At 42.7% G+C, this 25,341-nt stretch overlaps 1 protein-coding gene across 1 annotated transcript in view; it reads right to left on the bottom strand.

Moving 5' to 3' along the window:
* Positions 1–294: 294 nt before the first annotated feature.
* Positions 295–25,341, bottom strand: part of LOC135462505 (uncharacterized) — a 30,977-nt gene continuing 5,930 nt past the window's right edge. The window contains exons 2-9 of the mRNA XM_064739732.1: positions 10,368–10,505; positions 8,017–8,142; positions 6,375–6,509; positions 4,205–4,339; positions 3,543–3,608; positions 2,398–2,493; positions 1,538–1,631; positions 295–877 (exon numbers count right to left, since the gene is read on the bottom strand). Of these exons, the coding sequence (XP_064595802.1) occupies positions 295–877; positions 1,538–1,631; positions 2,398–2,493; positions 3,543–3,608; positions 4,205–4,339; positions 6,375–6,509; positions 8,017–8,142; positions 10,368–10,505 (1,373 nt within the window). The remainder of the gene's footprint in view (positions 878–1,537; positions 1,632–2,397; positions 2,494–3,542; positions 3,609–4,204; positions 4,340–6,374; positions 6,510–8,016; positions 8,143–10,367; positions 10,506–25,341) is intronic.

Here is a 25,341-nt window from a genome sequence, read left to right as displayed (position 1 = left end):
ACCTCTCTACATTGAGGCAAAAATCTTTAGTACAATATAAAAAGACAACAGTATAAAAAGTAAAACCAGAGCCGCAACGACAAGGTGATAGTTGACAAATGACCACACCTATTGCGTGCAATTCAGCTTCTTGTCACTTACACTGAGTAAGACTTGTGTTCTAACCATTCCTGTAAAGGTTTAAATGGTAAAAACTTACAATCTCACATGAACCGTGGTAGAATAAACGAGAAAAGCTATTTTTAACTACTGATGATTTTGAGCCTGATGGCTGCTCTTGTCTTAAACTTTTGGCTACTGAAGATTATCGTACACAATATCTGCATTAGTGTTGGTGTAAGCGTTTAGGTCTTGATTGGTGCAAGAAATGTTCACATATCCACTGTCTGATGAACGAACAGGGTTTCCTCTTCCGTTCAGATCGAGCAGAGTATATTCTGGGTTCCGATTGGCTGATTTTACATCCGCGCTGTATAGAGTTTCATATTGATGCGTGTGACCTCGCGGAGTGGGCATTTTCACCACATCCTGTTGCTTTTGTACGGCTGCGTGGTGTGGACTCTCATCATTTGAGTAAAGGGAGTTCTCATCCAGAATCTCGTGTGGCTTCTTCGGTGGTTTGTGTGGCGCACTGCATTCAACCGTTTCCGAATTCTTCATCTCGTCACTATTATTATCGTTGGTGTAATCTTCTATCGATGATCTGCTATCAAAAATGGAAACTTCCCTTCGAATAACAACTAACGGAGTAATATTGGTATATGTCGGGGTGGTTTTGTTATTAGCCTCTGCGTTGTTGGAGCTTATACGGTTGGATTCTTCCGTAACCTCTGAACTCGTGTTTTGGTCGACACTGTGCTTGTTGTGATGACATCTTCTGACAATAGAAAGACCTACATTCAGTGTTTAAAAGATTTACACCAGGAGCACACTTAAATATTCAGGGAGATGCGCAGTTCTAGTTTTTCCTCATACTTTCTTCATTCCATTTCCTTTAGTTTCTATACGCTGTAGGGAGAACAAACGACAGTTGTATTAGAATACTTCTTCAAGGAGCAGAAGAATGAAACAAAATTTAAATACTACGTTTATAAAAAAAACATGCCATGTTTAAAAAAGGATTGTTCACAGTCAACAAATTGCAGGCTGACTGCTATGCAGTAAGCTGACAGGCTTGAATCCAGCGTCTGCATGCTGATGACAGCATGACGCCAAGACATGTACCTGGTGTACTGCGAAGCGGTTATATCCTGAGTAATGACTGTTTATGATCTGGCATGAGACACGATTTGGATACAGATTGGATTCCTTCATTCCCAGAAGCCAACCATCGGATCTTACTGCCGTCACCCCTGGTTCACTTTTCATGAATCCGTTGTAATTTCTAAATTTATATATAAATCGTGGAAGGATTGTGTTGAATTTTGTTGGAAATTCTTCTAATGGTTATTGGCCCGGATCGTGCATTACGGTGGAGAGCTGGGACACAAATGTCTGTTTGATTTTTTCGAATGGCCTTATTTCCATCTGCTCTTACCTGGTTATCAGAATGATAACTACAATGGCTATAAAAACAACGCCGCCGCCAATTCCTGCTGCCAGAGCTATTACTAATGTTTGAGATGCACCGTCTGAAAATCAAAAACATAGACATTAGCTTCCTCTTTTGTCACAACAGTAAGACCTTGAATCCAGATTTAGCAAAACATATAACAGTGTTTATCCTAAAATCTACAATAAAGGCATGTTCGTTTCCATGTAGCTCACGATATCTCAGGCAGTGTTATCGGGTTGCAAGTGGATTAGTCCAAAGTAAGGGTGGACATGTTCTGCTAAGGCAGTTGATTTTTTTCCATGACAACAAAAGCATATCTTTGACATATTCTTAAAACGAATCTGATCACATTTGGACACGGTGTAAATTTCAGTGGAAATGTTTAAAATTCAATAATATTGTGGGTGAGGTATGTAATATGGTAAATCATTTCAACCTTAAAGCATTTAAAATTTGCATTTTGGGGAATTTTCTGAAACCAACAGAACGCCATTATATCGCCAAATGCCCAAGATATTTCGGTTTTGATGAAACTTGCATGTACAGTAAGAAGTGAGGACACAAAATGTGTAGGGCTACAGAAGATGTTCCAACCGGATTCTGATCTGTGGAAATAAAAATTTGATTCATTGTGTTAAAATGTCTAACGTACTTAGACAGAGGCAAAAAGGCGTCTGTTTCCGAACGAATCCTCTTGTAGTTGCCTCGGGTGTTTTCCGAGAAGCATATGTTTTATGGATTTTATGCAAAAATAGAACCCTTTTTTTAGCAAACACTTGGTTTGACACTTAGGTATACACTAGAGATAGCCATCTGTTTCACATTTGAAGGTTATTATCTACCTTTTTCACCCATTCTATTTTCTGAAGAGGTGGTTGTTTGGCCTAATGGAGAACCTGGTGACGTCTTCTCTGAAGTTTCTGGTTTTGACGAAGATCCTGCGAACAAATTTTTGATAGAAATGTTTTGCCTTTTTGCATAGTTTGTTGCATGTTATTGTTTATCGGATCTTAGTACAACAGAGCCTTCTGGATTCTTTTCGACCTGTGACCTCTAAAGGATTCCTTTTGCACTCATATCATAGCATCACTCAACCTTTTGTTTATATAATTTTGCTTCAAAAAGACAGGAAATCATACAACTTGAGTTATTTCAGACGACATGCTGTCTCATATACATGGTATATGTCTGTGTGGAAACTTTGGCAGTATTGTAATGGGCAATGTATCCATGTAGTTTTACCAAGCTTCTGTCAAGGAATAAATATACTACACAATGTCAAAACTAATGCTGCCCTGGCAAAGAGGTCATGAAGATACCGCATAAAAAGTGTCAGGTCACACTCAATTCATAAACCAACCAGCCCCTCACGCTTACAACAGCATTAATGTCTCTCGCTTACAAAAAACTTTGATATCTGGCACTTACAAAAACGATAACGTCTCGCGCTTACAAAAGCATTAACGCCTCGTACTTGCAAAACTGCTTGGAAGTTGATCCTGGGTACGTGAATAAAGTTATCAACCCAACTGCTTATTTACAGAATTTATGTACGGAAGATGGACTTTTAATTTTCCCCAGTGATTTGCTATTTCTCAGAAATGAGAAAGATAAGTATAAATGTAAGCGTGAATATTCTCGCTAATGCATGCACGTTGTTTGAGTTGGCGGCGTGCGGCCTGTTTGACTGCTTTGTCGATGTTGACACTGTTAACGGGTGGAAACAAATGAAGAAGAGGCATGACTGCCGCTGATAGACAGTGTTGCACAGCAAGCATCGAACAAAACTGTCTGGATATTGAAACATCGAAGAGTGTTCAGTTGCTTAACCAGTCAGATAAAGATTGAAGATTTAAATTGATCTTATTGATTTCAGAAAGGTTGCACTGCTTATCCAAGCTAGATGAGAATCAATCTGTCCTGTGCTTTTCATAGCGTGACTGTTTTGAGTGCACTTGTTTATAAACCTGTCATTTGGTGAACATACCAATCGGTGTTGTTGTTGAACTCTTTTGTGTAGATGGTGTGGTTACAACGGTAGTTGACGATGAAACTGAAATAAAGCAAACACATGGTGTTAAAGGTAAGTGCAACTCCCACTACAACATTTCAGACCTACTCCAATGTGTAGGAGTTGTGATATAAGATGGACTCTATTTTCACTTTCATGTAAGCTGAATATATTAACTGGGGATAATATATTTAGAACTGACTGAATTATCCAGTTATCTAAATTTTAAATGTGGGTTTAAACAGCAAATAGTCAACAAACAAAATTGAATATAAGCACATATGCACCGTTTTTGTCACTTCCTTCAACGAATACCACATTTTTTCAGTGAACGGACGTAAAATGTAAATCATATACATCATCATACAGCACAGTGGCTGTTTCGTTCGCGAGACACCCAAAACGCTACATATGACGCATACAATTATTTTGGTAACCCTGCAATTTAGTAACGGCTAACAACAAAGTTCATTGATGGTTGATGTGTTACACTGAGCAACTTATAACGGACGTCTTTTAATGGGGGTACCAAGTACACTCGAATTTATCCCAAACCAAGAAGCAACTTGTAGATGATCGTGTAGTTTTAACTATCGGAATAATTACAGAGCAAAGTACAAAGATGTTATGTAAACAACCTGGGATACAGCCATTTTCCCCAGGAGGTCCAGCCCTATACCCTTCTTCACACTGACAGATGACTTGACCACGATCCATTGTACATAGGGAATAGTTTCCACATATTCTAGGTTTAGACTCACAGTTGTCGATGGCTGAAACACGCAAAAAAAAAATAAGAAAAAGAACAACAAAACATACAATACCAAAAATGCTTTTCATCACGGTTGCAGTCACAGTAAGAAAGACAAATATGTCTGGATGAGTGCGTTGCATGACTCTTTGCCTTTGATAATCGTGAGCTTGAAAAGGGTGTGAACACCATTTGCAAAGACAATTTGCAGACAACTACTGAGTTGGGTTAAAAATTGTCTTTTTCATGCGTTTCATGCGCATTGTCCATGCGTAGATGGGTATTGTCAGGAACGCTTTATAATGTCGACGGTGTACTTTCCATGTACACAAACATTTATCAGGGTTTGTTAATTACATCCCATTCACGCGATGAATCATATTTTACACTAGACATGTTTAACTTTCATCCGCGATAAATTTTAATTTAATGTAATTATAGCGAATGCCTTATGTTGTACTGATCGGCATAATTTACTTCTTCTCTGTCAGCATTTGGTTTGCTTAAATTGGACCTCGCCATTATCGACATATATAGTATTTTCAGCAAACCGTTGGTATTTGACATTCGGAATTTCTGTCAACAGTTTTTTTTTTCATTCTACCTTGTGATCAACGACTGAGGTTGACTTTGTAATCAAAAGGTGGTATTTCGTATAGAAGTAGGACATATCCAGTAAAACGATGCTTACGAATATCTCCATTGATGTCAAATTGTTGTCGACCTCATTCGCATGTACAGTTTGTTTGCTTGTACATTGCATAAAGGTGAAAAATAAAGGCCCTTAACACAGGGCTACAAAAACACTTGTGCAGTTTTAATGCTACTTACCACTTTCAGTATAACATTACTGCATACCACTTACGCATTTATGCTACATATGAAGTATTGTCTAATGCCAAACTATCACCATTTTCCTGCTGAGTCGGTTAGCGCGCTAGTGCAGCGTAATGACCCAGAAGCCTCTCACCAATGCGGTCGCTGTGAGTTCAAGTCCAGCTCATACTGGCTTCCTCTTCGGCCGTAGGTGGGAAGGTCTTCCAGCAACCTGCGGATGGTCGTGAAATTTTCTTGAGTACGGCGTAAAACACCAATCAAATAAATAAAATAAATAAACCATTTTCCTGCTATGCAACTTTCATGGGTATATATCATTCCGTGCTTTTCTCCCTTCACTGAAAAATGATTTATTCTTTGGTTTGAATTGTACCACTTACTAATGCCGCCTGACCACCTAGTATTGCGGTAGTACCACCTACCGGTGCAGGTTACCAATTATCGGTTTAGGCTTAACGGTACGATTTTGCCACTTAACGGTACGATCTTACCACTTAACGTTACAGTCTTATACAGGGATCACTTATATATCCTAGATATTTCTTTTACTTTCCTGAGTTTGTGCATGCAGGTCATTGAGAGTTACAAAAGATAAACACTAAATATAACGGATTCTGCAAAGTGATTATGTAAAGTGATCTAGAACCGAATGACTAACCAGTTGTATACAAAGATAGAGCCTTGCGTCAGACCGTTGTTCCCATCCAAACATACTTAAAACCGTGTATTTTAAATTCATTTAGATAATCAGTCCGCGTTTATGATGCAGTATGCACAATGTCAACATAAAGCCTTCGTATTATTTAGTTGTTTGGAGGTAATATTTTTAGCAATACTTTATAAATCTAATTTTACCCAAGATGTTCACAGGAACCGATCCAGCTGACTGTAAATCCATAACATATACCGTCTTTCTTTCCATCTCACAAAACACGTTCCCGCAGATGTGTAACGTATGTATTAAACAGATAGCACCTTATGATCACATTTATGTCATATACGTTGAAGGAATTTAGGAACCTAGATAATGTTTTTCTACTTTGAGCAGCTTATCACTTTTTACTAAGAGAAACTTACCGTTAAGCTAAGTGTTATTCCAAATAATTGAAACGGCTTCTATTAATTAATTCCGTTCAGACATCTGTCCATCAAACACTGTCACCACCACCCATGTAACTCATAATTTGTGTGTTTCATACTAGGGAATTCTTACCACTTACCGGTACAGATTGCTGGATTTTCCTTAGAGGGAGGCTGATGGAAGCCTGCCTTACAAGTACAGGTAAATGAACCCGGGATATCGGCACAGACAGCGTTATACCCGCATGGAGCCGACGAACACTGGTCGTTGTTGGCTGTAAGGAAAAAATAATAGTGCAGTAAACAAACAGCCTTCATATGTTAAATGACTTTAAACGATTTACGAATCATTTTATCTCCACTTGCAGAGGTCATTGTTTACCAAGTAAAGCACACAAAATTAAATTTTTAGGCTGTGTGAGTGAATAATTTATAAATGTATTTAAAGCACTTCTGGTGTACATAGTAAACACTCAGTAGCGAAGTAAACTGTGACACGATTAGCATATAGGATATAGTTCCGTAAATACATGTCTCTCTGACATGCGCCAAATACATGTCTATCTGTCAGCATAATGGTTGGAGGAAACCGGGCAGAGCCCAGAGAAAACCACGACCATCCACAGGTTGCTGGAAGACCTTCCCACGTACAGCTGGAGAGGAAGCCAGCATTAGCCGGAACTCAGACCGACCGCATTGGTGAGAGGCTTTTGGGTCATTACACTGAGCTGGCGCGCTAACCAACTGGACAAAATTTAATTTTTAGGCTGTGTGAGTGTATATTTTATAAATGTATTTAAAACACTTCTGGTGTACATAGTAAACACTCAGTAGCAGATTAAACTGTGACACGAATAGCATATAGGACTTGATTCAGCAAGTACATGTCTCGCTAACATGCACAAAATACATGTCTTGCTGACAGGCACCAAATACATGTCTCCTTGATACGGACCAAATACATGTATCGCTGTCATGTATTACATATATTATCTAATTTGTATCTTTTTGCTGTGAAAGGAACTAACTTATACGCTACGACTCAGCCAGATAAAAGCCTGACGATTAATGCATGGACAATTGAGTTCGTGTTTAAAATTGTAGCACTACCTGTTTCGTATCTGCTTTTAAGTTATACAACATGTGTTATTTCACATGGTAAACATCAAACACACCTTTACGGTGTGTTGCGTTTCTGAATCCTTCAGGATAGTAGATAGTGAGAAACGAAAAATCGCTAATCACACTTTACATAGAGAAATATTATACGACATTCAAAGCGATGACATCAAGTGACATTTCATCACGTCAAACCGAGAGAAGATCATAAGGCTCAGGTTGTTCTATCCTGTAGTAAGCATCAGACGCACCGGTATTAAATTTAAACATTAGTTTTTGTATTAGAGCAACACGGACATTACGGTGTATTTTGTAGGTCTTTAATTGTATTAAGGTTTAAGCCGAGCTTAACATTTAGGACTTCCGAGCCCAGTATGACAAAGCGGCGTATCACATTTTTATCGTACATTTGTCGTACATTTTGTACGTCACAGTTACCATTGTCCTATTTTTGCGATTATCGTACATGTACGGTATCTTTGTGAACCTGGGTCCCGTTCCTTGGGCACAAAAACTTGGAATGGCGTGGGTGTTACAAAATCTGTCTGATTTTGGCCACTATAAAACTGGCAGAGTTGCGTTTCCTTAATTAAGGTGATTGGTAGCGAAGAAGGACCGAAGCCTCGTTACGTTAGAATCAAAAGCTTCACACTTCACACTTACCTAAACAATGTCCAGTTGTTGATCGAGTGTACCCATCAGAACAAATACAGCTGTAAGTGTTGTCGATATTCAGCCTTCCATCACAGGTGGTGTTTGCAGAACAGTTCTTGTTAGCACTGCATGATTCTGTCCTCGGAAAACACGAACATAGAAAAGAAACGAACGGTTACAATTATTGTCATTTTGAAATACATTTTTAAAATTTGGACTATAAATTTATTATGACATTTTTTTACCAATATCTATATTTGTAACATTTTTAGATATTTTAGGTTTAGTTTACTACAACATGTTGTTTGATGATGTATCCGTTTTAAAGCACTAATAAAACCCAGTTGTATATGCAATACTGAGAGTCTTTTGCTAGCCGAGTCGTCTAAAGCGGTCTACGTGAATACCACTGCACTCACAAATACGGTCGAACTGTTGTTTGATCGAATGCGACAGTTTATGGCGAGATTTGTGTCAAAAAAGTGCAAGGTGCCAAGGTTGTCTTCTGAACTCTGCTCTTTGCCCCCAGTTGTAGTTGTTTCTAATATAGGAGTATCGCATTAGATCAAATCGTCCGTTGTTTATCTCAAGGGATTGACGGTAAAGCCAGGTACACGTCTCGTTGCTATAGTATCATCTCTGCTGGAGAAAAATTCTAACATTTATTTTGATTAAAGACTTAGAGCATAGGGAGTAAAGCCACGTCAGCCACGACATTGTGATCACACGTTGTGGTCAGGCCGTCACACGTAACCGGTGAAATACGTCCTCTTCCTGACATTTGCAGATACTAACACAACCAATGACGAGATTATACGCGTAACTGCGACTTTTTAACTAACCTGGGGTATAACAGCGTTGTAGTTTGTAATAACATTGAAAACTTACAGGAACAGCTTTGACATATCAAATCGTCTGGGGATTTATGTTCATATTAGATGACGGTTTTGAAGTACATATATGTTATTACATTTTATTTTATAAATATTATTACATTTTGCGACTTTTATAACAAAAGTAGCTGTTATACAGTCAGATCTCAAACAAAATGGTGCCTCCATATCCAGGTTTTCCGGCTTAAATAAGCTATGACGTAATTATGGGCATTGCCTCCTTCTGCTGACGTTTGTCAAACATATCTAGATGTCAGCAGAAGTGGTCCGGCTCTTTCCATAAAGCTCCATATCACAAATCTTGGTGAGTTCACATGTACATGTACTAAGGAGAGCTCTACCACGGTACCTACAGCTATTATTACGGACAGTTTCGAAACGTATACAGTACATACTTGCATGGAAGATACATCTATGTATCTACCTTCGCTAGGATTCTCCAGATGATGTAAACATGTATTTCTACAAAGATCAAAACGGTTTCCTGTCTCGCAGACTTTATGACAAGAGCGGTAGTTTCAATTTTGAAATTGTAAAGCATTCTTATACTCGAGTAGCAATTTAACGAAGGGTGCTGCATGTGGCGTGTACATATCCGGCCTTGTGGCATTTGTTAGATCCGGTGTGTTACACGCACACGACGATTTCAATCAACGTCACAGGCTGTTACTGGAGAAAAGGGTGTGTCAACTTCATTCTATCAAACGCCTTCACACTTAGTTTCTTAAGTTTTACAATGAGTATAAATCTGTCGTAAGTAAATATGGACACAGTCTAGAAATGCTGGCAGTCTGCTCCACAAATGCGTGTACCTTCGCTCAACCCTGAGCTAGGAACAATATGTTTGTCGTCTTAGATCTCCACGTTGGAGACATACTTGAGGTATGTATGCATTCACATTGATAATGCGGGCCTCCGTGAAGTAGGGGTGTAGCACGCCACCGCGGCAGGGGGACTGAGCCGCCTCCAACCAGTGCGGTTGACGCGAGACCAAGTTCAGCTCATGCTGGCTTCCTCTCCGGCCGTGCATGGGAACGTCTCCAACCAGTGGATGGTCGTGAGGTTTTCCCTAGGCTTTCGCGTGTTTCTTCTCATCACAATGCCAGCCGCTGTCGTGTAAGTGAGATATACTTGAGTACGACACGTAAAAACACAATCAAATCAGGAAACAAATAAATAACTAATGCGGTCGTTGTGAATGCAAGTCTAGCCCAAGCTTGCCTCGCCTACGGCCGCACGTACGAAGGTTTTCCAGCAACCTGCGGATGGTCGAGGGTTTCTGTTGTCTGTCCGGTTTCCCTCCACTGTAATGCTGGCCGCCGACGAATAAAATGTTAATGGCCTTTTATTATTGCTTAGTTCCTTTCTATGGTTTCTCTCCTATCCGTTTTATGGTTTCTCTCCTATCCATTTTTATTGTTTCTCTCCTGCTAACCTAGTTTTTAAAGGTTCTGAATTTTAGCTTACCGTGACAATATATTAAAGGCGGCGTTGTCGATTGTGATATAGTGCTTTTGACGAAGCCGATTTTACACACACATGCCGACCTGTCACACCTGGATCCATGACCACATCTAATACCGCTACACAGCACTGTCTCGGAGCCTGGAAATAGAATATGTATATACTGACAACAGGCCACATAAGGTTTGTCTCAAAAAGGCACAGGGAAAGAAAGGTAATAACAGAAATAGCAGATCATTAGCAAACTTACCATATTTTAGATATTTAGTCTTTATTAAATCAAAAGTTATAAGACAGACCTTAATGCTTATATTTACCAGTTTACATGGTTAACCTTTCTTACAAATCTTATTGTTTGTAAAAATGTGATTTTCTATAATGTGAGCATAATAATCGTGGGATATAACACGCTCAGTAAGGGTTCCATCACCAAATTTCTCTTGAGTATTGAGTGATAATAACCCGCATACTTTCCTTTTTTCATTTCTACACTTACACCTGTAACTGGTGAAAAAAATCTGCCATAAAAAATTAGCAGGTAATCGCCGTACGTGTTGAACTGATCGTATGATAAATCGTAAGGGAATGTCCATGAAACTGAAGATATCGATCGCCAGCGAATATGGGGCGGTCGCAGTTATTTTTATTGCATCCTCAGAAACCAGATGCAACCACAAGTTATTGTTGTTCTTTTAATCAGTTCCGAAGAGTCTTACATCGGCCTGGCTTGATCGCCCGAGTTTCGTACATGCACATCGGTAACGATCATGAGAGCTTCATATGACAATCGGTAACCACCATCAAGTGCTTCGTACGGCCATTGGTAAAGATCATCACAAACTTCGTCCGACAATCAGTAACGATCATCATGAGTTTCCTACAATGCTCTCATATGGTCTCATGTCCATATTTGTTATGACGCTCAGCGCATCGTAACTCGGCGACAGAAACCAATTATCATGCCTATCCCAAGATATAACGACATATATGTTGCCTTTGGCAAACACACTTCTCAAGAGAAGTTTATCTCCATGTCATTTTATACTTTCTTGGTCAGATTTGACACACCTGAAGGTCCAAATAAGCTTACAATATTTCGATTTCCGGTTTAAGCCAAAACCTATCACAGCGAGATGATTTGCAAATGATCAGTCTTAACCAACGAAACCCGGTTCCTTGTCAATTTAATCTCAGTCAGAGACTTGTCACTGTAGCTTGTGTACAGATAAGCTAACAAGTTACGGTCCAATATCCATAAAAAATTAACTTACAAGAAAGAAAGCAGTTTTCTGCAAATTCTTTGATGACAAATCCATGAGATTGACTCTTTTAAAAATCTGTGAGAAATGATTGTTCAAAAGAATCGCACATCGTTGACTTCTGTAGAGTTTTTTTAACAGATTGCTTCTATTTTCCCCTATCTTCCCTTTTGCTGTGTATTAAGTGGTGTACTGAAAGCCTACCTAACTGATGATCTTGAATATAATGCGTGGAAATTTTCTAAATGAAATACATACACATGTTTCACACATATACGCACGAGGTAAGTAGATATACGTGCCTTGATAATATATTGTGTAAAATACCTGTCGTGCAATCGTCATGCCGTGTTAAACATGGTCACACACTTCTGAAAGGAAAGCCTTTTCATCTTGACCTAGCCTCATTTTGACAGATTTACACTGACACATCCGGGTAGAAAGGATGAAAATAAGTGTATCGAGCAGCGGCCCTTTGTACACATACAAGTATAGCATACATTTACATACCTGCTGATTTATTTATTTGCTTATTTGATTGACTTGTTGGTTGATTGATTTATTTATTTACATGTGTCTCAATGTTGTTTAACGCTGTGCACTGTTCGATTGCATACAGCTTAATGAGAGGAAGAAATCGGAATGCCCAGGGTAAACTACCAACACTTGGCAATTTATTGACAAACTTCCCAATGTGTAGCGCACAAATAGGCTTGCCATATTCGTTGAAGACGGTTAAGGCGCTGGTTTAACTAAAACTTCCTTCAATCATGTCTTTAAGTGTGTAGGCTTACGAGGTATCTGATAGAGCAGTTATTAACTCCGGTTTCCTCCACTCGATATTTAGACTACAGTAGTAACATCCCTGAGTGTAACGTTAAATACGAACTCAATAAATAATTATAAAGTTAAACCTGAAAACCAATAATTAAGCAGAAGTTCTTCCCTGTCACGCAATTCCCATTTGTAATAGATCTACCCTAAAGCATGTGCTGTAAAAAGAGGGGTAAAATATATAGTTGGACGAAAATACTCATAAGTAATACAGACATGCAGACTTTATACTCGGCATACAAAGGCACTAAAGACTCAACTCAACTCCACTCAGCCGAAAGGTTGTAAAAGCTCATGGATGCGAATGAAGATGCTAGTCTTCCGGAAACGGTGCTATAATTGTATTAACAAGCAGTTGAATCTTGAAGTCGTATGGCCATCCAGGGACTGAGACCAATTCTGTTTGACCAGATAAGTTGAGTTCAGTAGGCGTTTTGAGTTCTCCTGTATTCCGAGCTTTAGGGGCGTTAACAACTTTTTACCATGAATTTAATAGTCTCAAGGGTGATTTCATGGTTCATGGGGTACATGTCGGCACTCAGATCATGACTAAGCGAGCGGGAAAGGTGTGGGATGGGGGTGCCAGGGGGTGACTGTCTATTTACCAGTAGCGTAAGCGTACTTTGCTATCGGATGCAACAACAACAATGGCAACCATCCAGATACAAAACATTGTGTATTAAGCATTAACGTATTCAACATAGATGGTTCGTAACTGGGGATAGGAGGCTATACCATTGATTTCTAGCATATAAAGGAGTGATACTAGAGATAGATACTAAGTTAAGTGTTGTTGTTGCTCTTCTTGTTGTTGTGCTCTTGAATTCAGTGAATCTTTAGCTTTTAGCCTGTAGCGGATAGTCCGAGAGTATCCCCCAAGCTCTGTCCGGTTTCCGCCCAACATAATGCTGACCGCCGTCGTATAAGTGAAATATTCTTGAATACGGCGTTAAACACCAATCAAAACATAAATATAGATACTTTTGGTCCCGCTCTTTCCTCAAAGCTGAATATCACATATCTAGGTGAGTTCACATGTACATGTACTAAAGAGAGCTCTACCAATGAAACTAAAAAAATCAAATAAATCCTAGTCTGTATTTAATATATGAAAATTACACACCCACCTGAAACGACCGTCCAACACTACCAGCCCAATCAGAGTCAGAAGCCATACCCTGTGACTTGCGGAGATGAAGACTTCCATCTTCAATGGTTTAGATGAAAAATATGGGCGCAAACCTTGTAAGGCCTTCATGTATAACAAAAACACATATTTCGGTCCAAGGACTGTGCCTCAGCGCCAGACAAGCGCTTCTGTGGAATGAATCAAAATATACGGAGAAAAAGCCTTCGTATGAATTAAATCATTCCTGTGATCCGCTTTCTAGTTGGTAAGAGAACACATTTTCAGACAGAGAAAATATATAAAATGCAAACAGAATGAAAGCGCTGAAAGACTGGGTTGACTGCACACGAACTCATAGGATTATTGCTTGTAAAGGCGTTCCTTTATCTGTAGGCTAACATAACTCAGGCGGGGCCACATGATTTCTTTTCAAACATTAGTTTCTTGTGTTAATTTAGAGAATGATAACGCGTTTACAGCAGTAAGCATATGTTCGTTCTTAACTATATCTGAAGCTTTAAAAATAGGGAACTCTGTTCAAAAGAGGAAGTCGAACGTAAGTAGTAGAGAATGTTGCAAACGTGTCGTTTTGAGGAGGAGCAATTGACGAGGCGCAATTGAGGAGACGCAAGTGTGTCGTTGAGCTCGCGTTCTGCGCGTGACGTCACATATTCCATGTCGCGCCAAAATGTCTCACGCGAGAGCATCAGCTCCATGTCGCGCCAAAAACTGAACAATGGGTGAGCTCCATTTGGTAATTTGCTCTGCCACCAGCGGCGATAAGGAAAAACAGCGTGCGTGGAAACGCGAAGGGGTGTGACAAGACCTTTTACCGCTTGTGGGATTGGCGTGTCCATCAACGTACTGAACACGAAAGGTAAATCACACACACAAATACACACGCGCTAGTATTGTATAGCTATAGTATCGCATAGTATGTTTCTGTGGTCATATTCTCTGGATTTTGGTGCCTTTTTTATGTAAATTGGAATAAAACAATAAGTATTGGACATCATAGATGTGCTCGTAATGGGTAGGCTTGTACGTTTGCGTGTTGAGCTGCGTGAGCCAAAACGAGCCAAAGCGGACCAATGAAGCTGTTGGGTTGGGTGGGTGTGTGTTTTTCCGCTCGGTTATTTTGTTGAGGTCCACGGTGCGTCGTCCAATGAGCGAGAAGGATGAGGAAGTCGTACTCTAGAAGGGAGCAAAATAACATCGTATAGTGTAACATTGTATAGCATTGTATAATATAACATTGTATAGTCTAAAATTCTATAGTATATCATTGTAGCAGTGTGTATAGTACTACTGACATTGATTTGACAACGGGCATTTTCCTATGTAATGCTTTTTTTTGCGGGACGAATTTCTTCACCCATCCTGTTTGCAACCAGGGAAATCGCGTGGTCTCTAGCTTGTGGATTGTCTTAAAGAATAGCTTGTCATGTTACATAATTATCTCTTGGTATCGGAAGTCATACCTTTTCATCTATGTGCAGAAGCGAACAGCGGCGGGCGATGGCCTGTATGGCTCACCTAAGCCCACCATTTTAAACGGGTTTATGTAAAATTCAATGAAACAATAATTATTGGGACATTAAAGGTGGCGCTGTAAGGCTAATCTAAGCCCACCTGCCATCATGCTCGCTAGGTCATCGCCGGCCACTATTCTGCACATACATGAAAATGTATGACTGCCGATACCCACAGATGATTATGTGACATGGCAAGCTATTCTGTTAAACAATCCAAAAGCTAGAGACAACGTGATTTCCCTGGTTGCAAACAGGGTGGGTGAAGAAATTCGTATCGCAAAAAAAGTATTACATAGGAACATCTGTTGTCAAATCGATGTCAGCAGTAGTGTCTTTGTTGGATTTGTGTCATTTTCAGCTTTTCCAGATGGCCTAGGTGATTTTTGTTTATTTTCAGTCTTTCCTGATAGCCTCGGTGTTGTTAGGCCGTCGACTAAAACCGACGTATTTATCATACGATGCAGTAAAAACCCATGTCATATTTCGTACATCAGAATCAGCAAAACCACTTGTGAGAAAGAATTTCAGGGGGAATAGCACCGCTTGTTGACACGGCTGGAGACGGGGACCAGCCTTTGGCGCTGTATGATTCACATGTTTAAACGGAATGTGACTCTACTATAGTTATATTCTACTCTACTATGGTTATACATACAACAATGAAATAAATTTGTCAGCTCTAGAGAGTCGGGGACGGAGAAGTCGATCGGAGAAGTCGATCAGGGAAAAGTGAAAGATCCCAGCGAGTCAGTTCCAACCCGACCCGATCCAACCCCTCGACGATCTCCTGCCTAGCAGTGAGAGTGATTTACGGGAAATGTATCGGCAGCATTGGCGCCCGATTCGGAGCCCTTTTCACCGCGGCAAGCCAGTGCAGGACCTCTATAATTTCAGGCTTAACGATCTCGAAGCCATCCCCGCCTAAGTGAACGTGATTTATGAGGACCAGCCCAACGCCTTCACCGTCACCTTTGGGTATATCCTGCGCCATTAGGAAACGGGACAGTTAAGGTACTCGACACGACGCACCATGAGGCGAGGCGGGCTGACCTGCGTGAACTGCTCACCCAGCATCTTCCCAGCAAAGATCCACTCGCCTGGGAGCAGAAACAACGACCCAATTCAAAATGGGTTGTAGACCCTCACCAACGTGTTGTTTTTTGTGCACAAACTTCCCCACCAGCCCATCAGGGCGGGGTAACGTTACCGCCTTACTTGGCGGCGAAGAAGGGGATGCACACGTTGGTGGGAGGGGCTAATGGTCCTTCCAGGGATCATTTATGCTTGGCTGTCCATATAGATAAGGCCGACCCGCAACACTGCGTCATTCAGGCTTAGGATTATCGCCGCATGTATATGGCATCGGTCTAGGTAGAGCTGAGGTATTTCCTCGTGGTACCTCTCAATGCGCTTGACATGGTGGAGAGCCTAGTTAACGTAAACATTCAAGTGTACCAGCTCCTCCCCGTGGACAAGTCGTACTCGGCTCAACTTGTCCACCGCAATGAAGAGCGCTATGCTTCTCCCACCATGCGGTTAAAACTCCACAATTAGCATTTCAGGTACATCAAGGACATGGGGCCTTACGTCCAGTCTTTCACATGTCAAGTGTGTTCTAAGAGCTTTAATAAGCTAAGGGAATCTGCGGAGGCACTGTGAAACGTGCACCGACGCCGTTCGCCGAAAATACCAGGAGGGTGTATTCCATAACAACCCACTATTTTCGAAGTGTTGGCGGACATGGATATTTACTTACAGGAAGGTTACGACGGAATATTCCCTTACCGAGCATGTTACGACTTCGAAGCTTTCCTGGCCCCTCTGAACGACGGACGTCCCAGCGTCTTTCCAGTTCCACGGTTGCTATAACCACTACCACAGCTGTCACCTGAATCACCCACGTCAGAGTGGCGAGAGTTAACACCCCAAGACTTGCGCAGGGAAGCGGACACAACCGATGTCTGCATCGGCTCCCAGAAATACAAGTTGGTGTCCTATAGAGGAGTGTGAGTTTCTTCGTCTGCGGAAAACGAACCCGGCCTTGCGCGACTTCCAGCAGCGGTACGGCTTACCTCCGTCACAGCTACAGGCCAAGACGCAGGCTTAGCTGGTGGGGGCTTTCGCCCAAAAGGCCGGTGTTTGGCTTCGTGGAATACGACATCCACGTGGCCGGACCATCTCAAACGGACTTTCCTGACTGTCCACCCATATTTAAAAACACCGATGTGAGCAGGGAGGACATAGGCCACACCGTGGCGGAGTTCGCGGAGGTGAGTGACATCATGGCCGGTCCCAGGCGAATGCAGATCGGGAGTACGTTCGGTACCAAAATTCTGCTGGCCACCCCCTTGCTCCAGTGATATCTAACTCACGGACTGGTAGTGACCCGCGCCTACCAAGTGATGGAGTACACGCCCGAGCGAGCCTTCCAATCATTCGCGGGTGCCGTCAGCCAAGCCCGGCGAGAAGGGCACGCTGACCCTGCCAAGGCTCTTACCGGGGAAACGATGAAGTTGTTGGGAAATTCCGGCTAGGGCAAAACCGTCACAAACGAAGACCGTCATGTCGATGTGGCGAAGACGCGCAAGTTACTGAAAAGTGTACGGTGCCGTACCGAAAATAGCGCGCAGCAAGAGAACCATTCGTTACAACCTACCCTTGCAAATAGGATGTATGGTGTACCAGTGTGCCAAATTCCGCACGTTAGAGTTTTATTATGATTTCATGATTCGTTTTTTTAACAAGGTGGACTGACAGTAATGCAATATGGACACGGACTCCGCGTACATGGCCTGCTCTCACCCGGACAGGGAATCCTTGGGTAAACCTAAGCTGCAGGCAGTATATGAGGCGGAGGGGGAACAGCCCCGTCATACGTTTATCAGTTTGAGTGGACTGTTGACGCTATCGTCCAATTTGTGTTCGATAGCGTACTATTACGAACAGTAAAGACAAGCTCTCCTGCAAAGGCGTTAGCGCTTGGGGCGCGGATGAAGACGTTTACCTCTCCGTGCTGCGCGACCAATAAAGTGATGTGAACAAAAGTATGCGTATGAGAGGCAACATGGTGTATTCCTACACACAAATGAAAGATGCTTTTACTTTTTTCTATTCGCAAAACGGGAAGTAATGCCGGACGATGTAAGCACCACTTACCTGGATATTTGACCTGACTATGGCATAAGCTAAAAACATCCGGTGCGGAGCGGGGTTTTTGAGTGGATACAGCGCATCTTATTAGTCCTGCGGGCAGGTGATGAGTGGGATCGGTGCGTGGGACCTTCCTTTTTACATACGTCCCTCCCACCCCGTTCAGCTTGCCCAGCATCCTGCACTGGGCGTAGCGACTGCCAGCTGTTTCCCCCCTCCAAAGCGTGTCGTTACAAAGCCTGGCTCACCGGCACTCCCTCCTCCCACAAGTCGTCAATGACTTTCAGTCCGGCACGTAACGCAGTTTCACCCAACGCTTTCACAGCCTGCTTTAACAAGGGCTGCACCATTTTCATGAAACTGCCGAGCAAGCCGTGAACACGCTGTACATTGGCACCCCAAAAAGCAGGTAACCCACCTCCGCCGGCTTCCTTGGTGTAATAGCCGATGTAGGATCGGCACATGGCGGGGTTGTCTACGACGCTCATTGCAAAGGTAACGCGCGCCGCTGTCGAGAGTGAAGTGTCAGGACCACTTGACGTTCAAATGCGACTGGTAGGCCCGTGTAGTCCCTGATATCAATTTCAACCGTCGAGAAATGCTTGCGCCGCACGGGGATGTATTCCACGTGTTGGAAGGTCTTAGAAATGTGCTGCCCGCACTCCCCTTTCGTGGTGACCAGCCGCAGCAGCGGCGCCAGCGTCTCTCCCACCACACGCGGTTCGCCAATGTCTGTGCACACGTAGATCGTGGGAGTGGTGGCATGTAAATCCTCGGCACCTATATGCGGCTCATTCCCTGCCCCATGAGCCAATCGTGGGGTAAATTCATGACCTGCTTCCCTCCCACCCCGTTCATTCATGACCTATTCAGACACGGGCTGAAATCGAGTCTCAGTTGTTTCTGAAAGGCAGTCTTTATTTCCGCTACACATTATCGAAACCGAACGTCAAATCACCGGCGTAAGGCTTGTGTAAACGGATGTGTGTGTCGGTCAACAAGTCGGTCAGGCACTTGGCGAGATCTTTGGGTGAAGATTAATAGCCTGCTGGAAATGTTAACTTATGCTTAGCGCGTTACGGGTCCTCTTTAGAGTCGAAGACATACCACACCTCGTCTTGCCGCAAGTTGAACCAGTACGGGGTAATGTATTTCTACCAACCCACATTCCCAGTTACCAATCAAATGCATGGGCTGTGACAGTTGGGTGGTGAAATGCGTCAAGGTATTGCTGGGGAAGTAGTCGAGCGAGCTTTTACTGGGCAACGTCACGTAAACCAAGTTGGCGAGGTGATCTCCTCCAGGCGGACTGACCGTCTTTCCATTTGGCGCTGGTATTTAATACGGACTCCAATTTAGCTGGGGTAGGATGGCAGGAGACAGACGTAGTCAGGGTCACGCTGTTGTCTTCCCTTGGGTCGGCTTCGTGTGGTGGTGGTGGCAGTGGTTTTGGCGAAGGAGGAGGAAGAGGCGGAAGGCGAGACCGGGCGGGCAGAGACCGTGATGTAGAAGGGGATTTTTTCGTCTTGTCTTGTGTGTCCATCTTTTCCCGCAACCAATCACACCAGCGATCGTGGTGTGATCGTTGACACGAGGTAGGAGGGCGAGGTAGACGGACTGCTCCGTCCACTGCTGCTGCTGCGGCTTCTACTGCACCGCGCCGTGTTGGGCGAAAATAGACGGGTGTGGAAACGGTAATCGGTACCGACGTGTTGTTAGGGAGCGATGATTTGTGACGCCTGCAGAGCTGGGGTGAACTGGGAAATCCCGTAAACTTCAACCGACGGCGGTGGCATGGTCTATGGACGCGTTCTGCACGGCGGTAAACGCCGTGGTGGGTAGCTGGGTGTACGTCAGTTCCAGGACGGTGCAGTCAAACCCACGCGCGATGTCACTCGGCGACGACGATGGTGATGGCGATGGTGACGGCGGCGGTGGTGGCGGGGACAAAGGCTTACCAGACCAAGGGAGTAGCGTCTTGTTTAAGCTGGGTGGATAGCCGTCCCACTTCACCGAATAGTACAGTTTTCCTCGGCGACCTTACCTTTTTTTTAGATCTTCCCCACCTGATAAAACTGGTCTGCCACGGCCGTCACCGGTTGCAGATCGGTCTAGTAAAATGTCGCGAGCAACTGTTCCCCGTTCAAGTCCTCCAGTGTGTACTCGACAGGCTGACGAAAGGTGGGTGCGGACGATGCGGAACGTTTCCGTGCTCCGATTCGAGAGGTAACGATTTTTCGAATTTCCCTTTCACTTTACTTACACGCACCAGATCGCCGGCGCGATAACGGTACACCGATCGTTTGGATGTGGGTGGACCGTACAAGGCTTGAGGCACTTGATGCGCAGTGGAACCACCCAAGCGTACTTGGAGAGGAACTCGATGCAGGTAAGTAGGTAACGGTTGTCGTCGTTCTCTTTGGCACACGCTGTCATGTCGACCAGGTCCGCTTGCCACTGACTGTCTATAACCCCATCCACAACTCGGTTACGAGGGTTGCGCCGTCGAGCGGGGCGGTGCAGCGTGTACATGTCCTGCTGGGCCAGCCAAGCCGACACGCGGGCCTGACTCACTTTGAGTCCATGTTGCCGGGCTGCCTTGAGCAAGGGCAGAACACAGCTGTAAGCCGCTGGACTGTCGCGGTCGTAGTAGAATGCGTGGAGAGCGGTACGACCGGGTCTAAATCTCTGCCCTCGAGCGTTCTCTGACCCCGCCGCTTTACGGCGAAAGGATGCTGTTGCTGCTAGCGACCTGGCTGGCGGCCGATGCGAGACATAGTCCACTGTCGTCCTTGTGTCCGTATATAGTGAGAGAACCTACCCCAAAGAGATGATATATATCCAGTGTCCATGCATTCGTCAACAAAATTCAAAGGCCAAAACAGACCACGTGATCATCCATGGGTCAGTTTGGGCGCAAAGGATCAGAAGAAGCTGAAAAAACTGCGCTGAAGGAGCTGCCCTCGCTCGGGGCGCCCATGGGTCAGTGTTGGCGCGAGCGAAATGGAGCTCACCTATGGGCGCAAACCGATGGTTCCGTAGACTGTTGCAAACGTGTCTTATTGAGGAGGAGCAATTGAGGAGATGCAGGTGTGTCGTTGGGTCCGCACGCTGCGCATGACGTCAGCCGTGTGACGTCACACGTTCCATGGTGCTCCAATATGTCACGTGCCAGTAGCTCCTTTAGCTCCATGTCGCACCAAGTCTGACCAATTGGTGAGCTCCATTTGCGTCTAAACTGACCAATGTGGTGACTGCGCGGTTTTGACGCCTGAATTTCGTTGACGTATCGGATAGTTTTGGCGCGAACCCATGGGGTTTTTTTTAATGCGACATGGAGCTGAACTACACACCTGCGCTTCCTCAATTATGCCTCTTTAAAACGACACGTTTGCAACCTTCTCTACTACTGCCTTTTTTTGCAGATCTCTGAGAATTGTATCACAACACTTTTTCTAGAAAATTCTGTGTTTTCCACCTATTAGAATATTAGGCTATTCAGTGCTGTGTTTCAGTTGTCGGTGTATGTGTCACCAATTTAACACCGGTACTAATGGCCTTACGAGGAACAGGTAAAGTAAAGTGTGACTGGGTGGGGCGATTTGTCCAGTGCCTTTAGGATAGGGTAATGCAGCACTACAAATATGGCGGCCTTTGTTCCAGCCTGCTACAGGGAGACACCGTCACACCATAACCGCAATAACGCACAAAGCGATGTTAAACCCCAAAGAAACAAAGAAGTGAAGGTGACAGTTCATCTGTGTGTATATTAGAACAAGTTGTATCTCAGGTGTGTAGCCTCCAGGTATCAGCTGTTACAGCCACAATTATATGTCTTTGAGCCAGCGACGAGTGTGACAGCTGGCAAATGGCTATACGTAACTGGAGAAGTATAAAAATAAATCTATATTTATACTGTATATTTGTTTTTCGTCCTAAAATCGTTGAAAGTGATGTAAAAACTAGGATTATGCCTTTCTACTCAATAAATGTTTTCTAGGAGATATTTGCGAAAATAAATATTCTTCATAGATTACTCTGAGTGCATGCAAAGAGCCTATACCAGAGATTTTTGGCCAAAAAATCGATATTCCCAAAAATTTTCAAAATTGAATGCCTCTGGGTAAACATCAGGCTCGTACCTGCAGCACTTAAACCGGTAAATGATTCTCAAAGTTATAACGTGACTCACATTATAAATTCATGATTCAATTTGATTTGATTTGATTTGACCTTTTTTTTACGCCGTACTCAAGAATATTGCACTTATACCACTTATAGAGGGAGGAAACCAGGGAGAGCCCAAGAGAAACCAACGACCATCCGCAAGTTTCTTTCAGACCTTTCCATGTAGTGCGGGGAGAAAGTCAGCATGAGCTGGACTTAAACTCACAGCGACCGCATTGGTGAGAGGCTCCAAGGTCCTGGCGCTGCGCTAGTGCGCTAATGAACTGAGCCACGGGGGCCGTATTTAATGAACGGTAATACGTCATAGGGCTGATATTATGTAAAAGGTGATTTTTGAGGCTATTGTTAAAAAAAGATCGATTGGATGGCACTCATCGATTTTTGCTACTTGAATGATATGGGTTGTTTTGGCCCCAGGGAAAGGCGCTGATTTGAATCTACTCAATATTTATTTATTTGTTTATTTGATTGGTGCTTTACGCTGTACTGAAGAATATTTCACTTATAAATTTCACGGCGGCCAGCATTATGGTGGGAGGAAACCGGGCACAGCCCTGGGGAAACCCACGAAAATCCGCAGGTTGCCGGGGAGGAAGCCAGAATCTGCTCAGAAAGGTGATAGTCTGACGTTATTTGTTCAAAGGAGTGCACATTGAAATATATATGTACACGTACAGGTAATTTACACGTACACTTGCATGTAGAATCGGGTGATTTTAAATTCACCGACATGCGGGTTTTTCTTCAGCACTTAGACTACTATATGAAATGTCACATCAATGAAAAAATAAATAACTTGGCTTCTTTCGTAATGTGTCATAAGAAGGGTGTTTTGTCACTCCTCTCGTGCGGTCGATCTAATACTCACTATTATAAGTTAATTCCCATAAAATTGAAATTTCATCACAGCTGTAATTTGGATCCACTTTGTCAATATATCTAAGCTTTAAAGGTAGATGAAAGGCGTGAAGCATGTATTGTGGTTAAGCTAATACAAGCTCTATGGGATATGTACTCAGGCAGAAAAAGAATTTGACGGCCACCTCCATTCTCTCTAGTAAGCAGAACTCCAGCTATAAACTCTGGTGTCTAGCGCAGCCATACTGAAATTAAAACAGGGCACACGTGTCTTTCGTTACACAAATGAGATCACATCATCCGTACATCTATCTGAACCGATAATGCCGGGTATCCAACGATGAGTCAAAGACGATGGTTTATTGAATGCTCGGTGGTATTTAGCCACCTACATAGGTGTCACGTATAACATTTAGACTTCTTTAGGGTCGGCTTTAAAACAGCTGTTTTGCCAAAAAAATTATGACTGAAGTCTTTTGTTTAATGTGATTGTATGCCAAATGTGATGACAACACAATATGCTAAATTCGATGAAAACACAGTGTGCTAAATGTGATGACAACACCGCATTTAGAGTAATTCTATTATATATTTTATTATGGTGACATGGGGCGTGTAAATTACTACTGTTTATGCATTTTCGTGAACAGTTAGAATAAAACCCTGACTCAAGTAAACTGACGAGAGGCCAAACTTCACCGGTTACATATAGCCATTTGCCAGCTATCACACTAGTCGTTGCTATGATTTTAGTCTCTGTGCTGTGTGTCTTTAATCACATTGTATTCCTGCATAAACGAGAGTTCTGCTGGAGGACTAAGGAACCCCAAGGCCTGGCTCCATTGTATTGTTTTATTGTGATTGTATGTTAAATGTGATGACAACACAAGATTTTGAGTAATTCTAGACCAGTGAGGACTAATAAATTGCAATTCACAGCACTGTATTATTTTTAACCTTATTTTGTATAAACCACGGTGCTATGAGACATGTAAATTGCTACTATTATTGAATTTACATGAACAGTTAGAATGAAACCTGAATATAAACTGACATGAGGTCCTATTTCACTGGTTACCTTTGGCCATTAGCCAGCTACGACAATAACACACTTTCTTTGCTGCTCTGGATTTCCTCTCTGTGCTGTATGCCTGTAACTATATTCAATAGAGGCTTTTTTATTTTTCTTATTTGTTTGTTTTCAACGTTTTACTCTGGAATAATTCCCTTATTTGACGGCGGCAAACATTGTGGTGGCAGGAAACCAGAGTAAAACATTGCACAGACACTAGTTGCAATTTGTTAATAAACGCTCGTGGTCTATTAAGAGAATGTTCAGCTACATAGAGCCACCTTCACGATGTGATCGACACGAGAAAAAATACAAAAACGAGCACTAACGTGAAAAGAAGGTACACTTCCGGCTTAAACCAGTATCTATACACTCAACTTGTTTTGCACACCCGTATACTATGATAAATAACCCAGGGTATTCTCACCATCTACCTGACCATAGACTATTATGCATTTATAACATTATGTACAGTATCGTCCTAGTTAATACATAGCTCCATACACTTTCTTATCTATGGAAAAATAAATCGAGGATTTACTGTTGATTCAAATAGACTGACTATGAGACTGGGGAAATGGGTATTTCGTTATTTTTAGTAAAAAAGAACAGTACACATTGTACTTCCAATAGAAATAGTAATTTAACAGAAATGACAGGGCAATAGGAGCACATAAGGTTTCAAGGCTGTTTAAGCTCGGAACGCCATGTTAGATGTGTGTTAATAGCCATGTGGGCTCTACCTTGATGATTCCTACATACTGTAACTAAACCGAATTTTTCCCATGGCAATCCAGATGCGGAGAGCGAATTCAGAGCGAATTTTCTGGTCTGTTACCAGCAGACTGTAAAATGATCTTATAAAGAGTGTTTTGGGCAAGTAGTGCGGGAATGCTGCTTGCAAATGCATCCATAACGTTATACACTGCCTACATACAGAGTGTGGGGTTTA

The sequence above is a fragment of the Liolophura sinensis genome, chromosome 2 (genome assembly GCF_032854445.1).
Source record: "Liolophura sinensis isolate JHLJ2023 chromosome 2, CUHK_Ljap_v2, whole genome shotgun sequence".
Lineage (NCBI taxonomy): Eukaryota > Metazoa > Mollusca > Polyplacophora > Chitonida > Chitonidae > Liolophura > Liolophura sinensis.
This window is presented reverse-complemented; position numbering and strand designations above follow the sequence as displayed.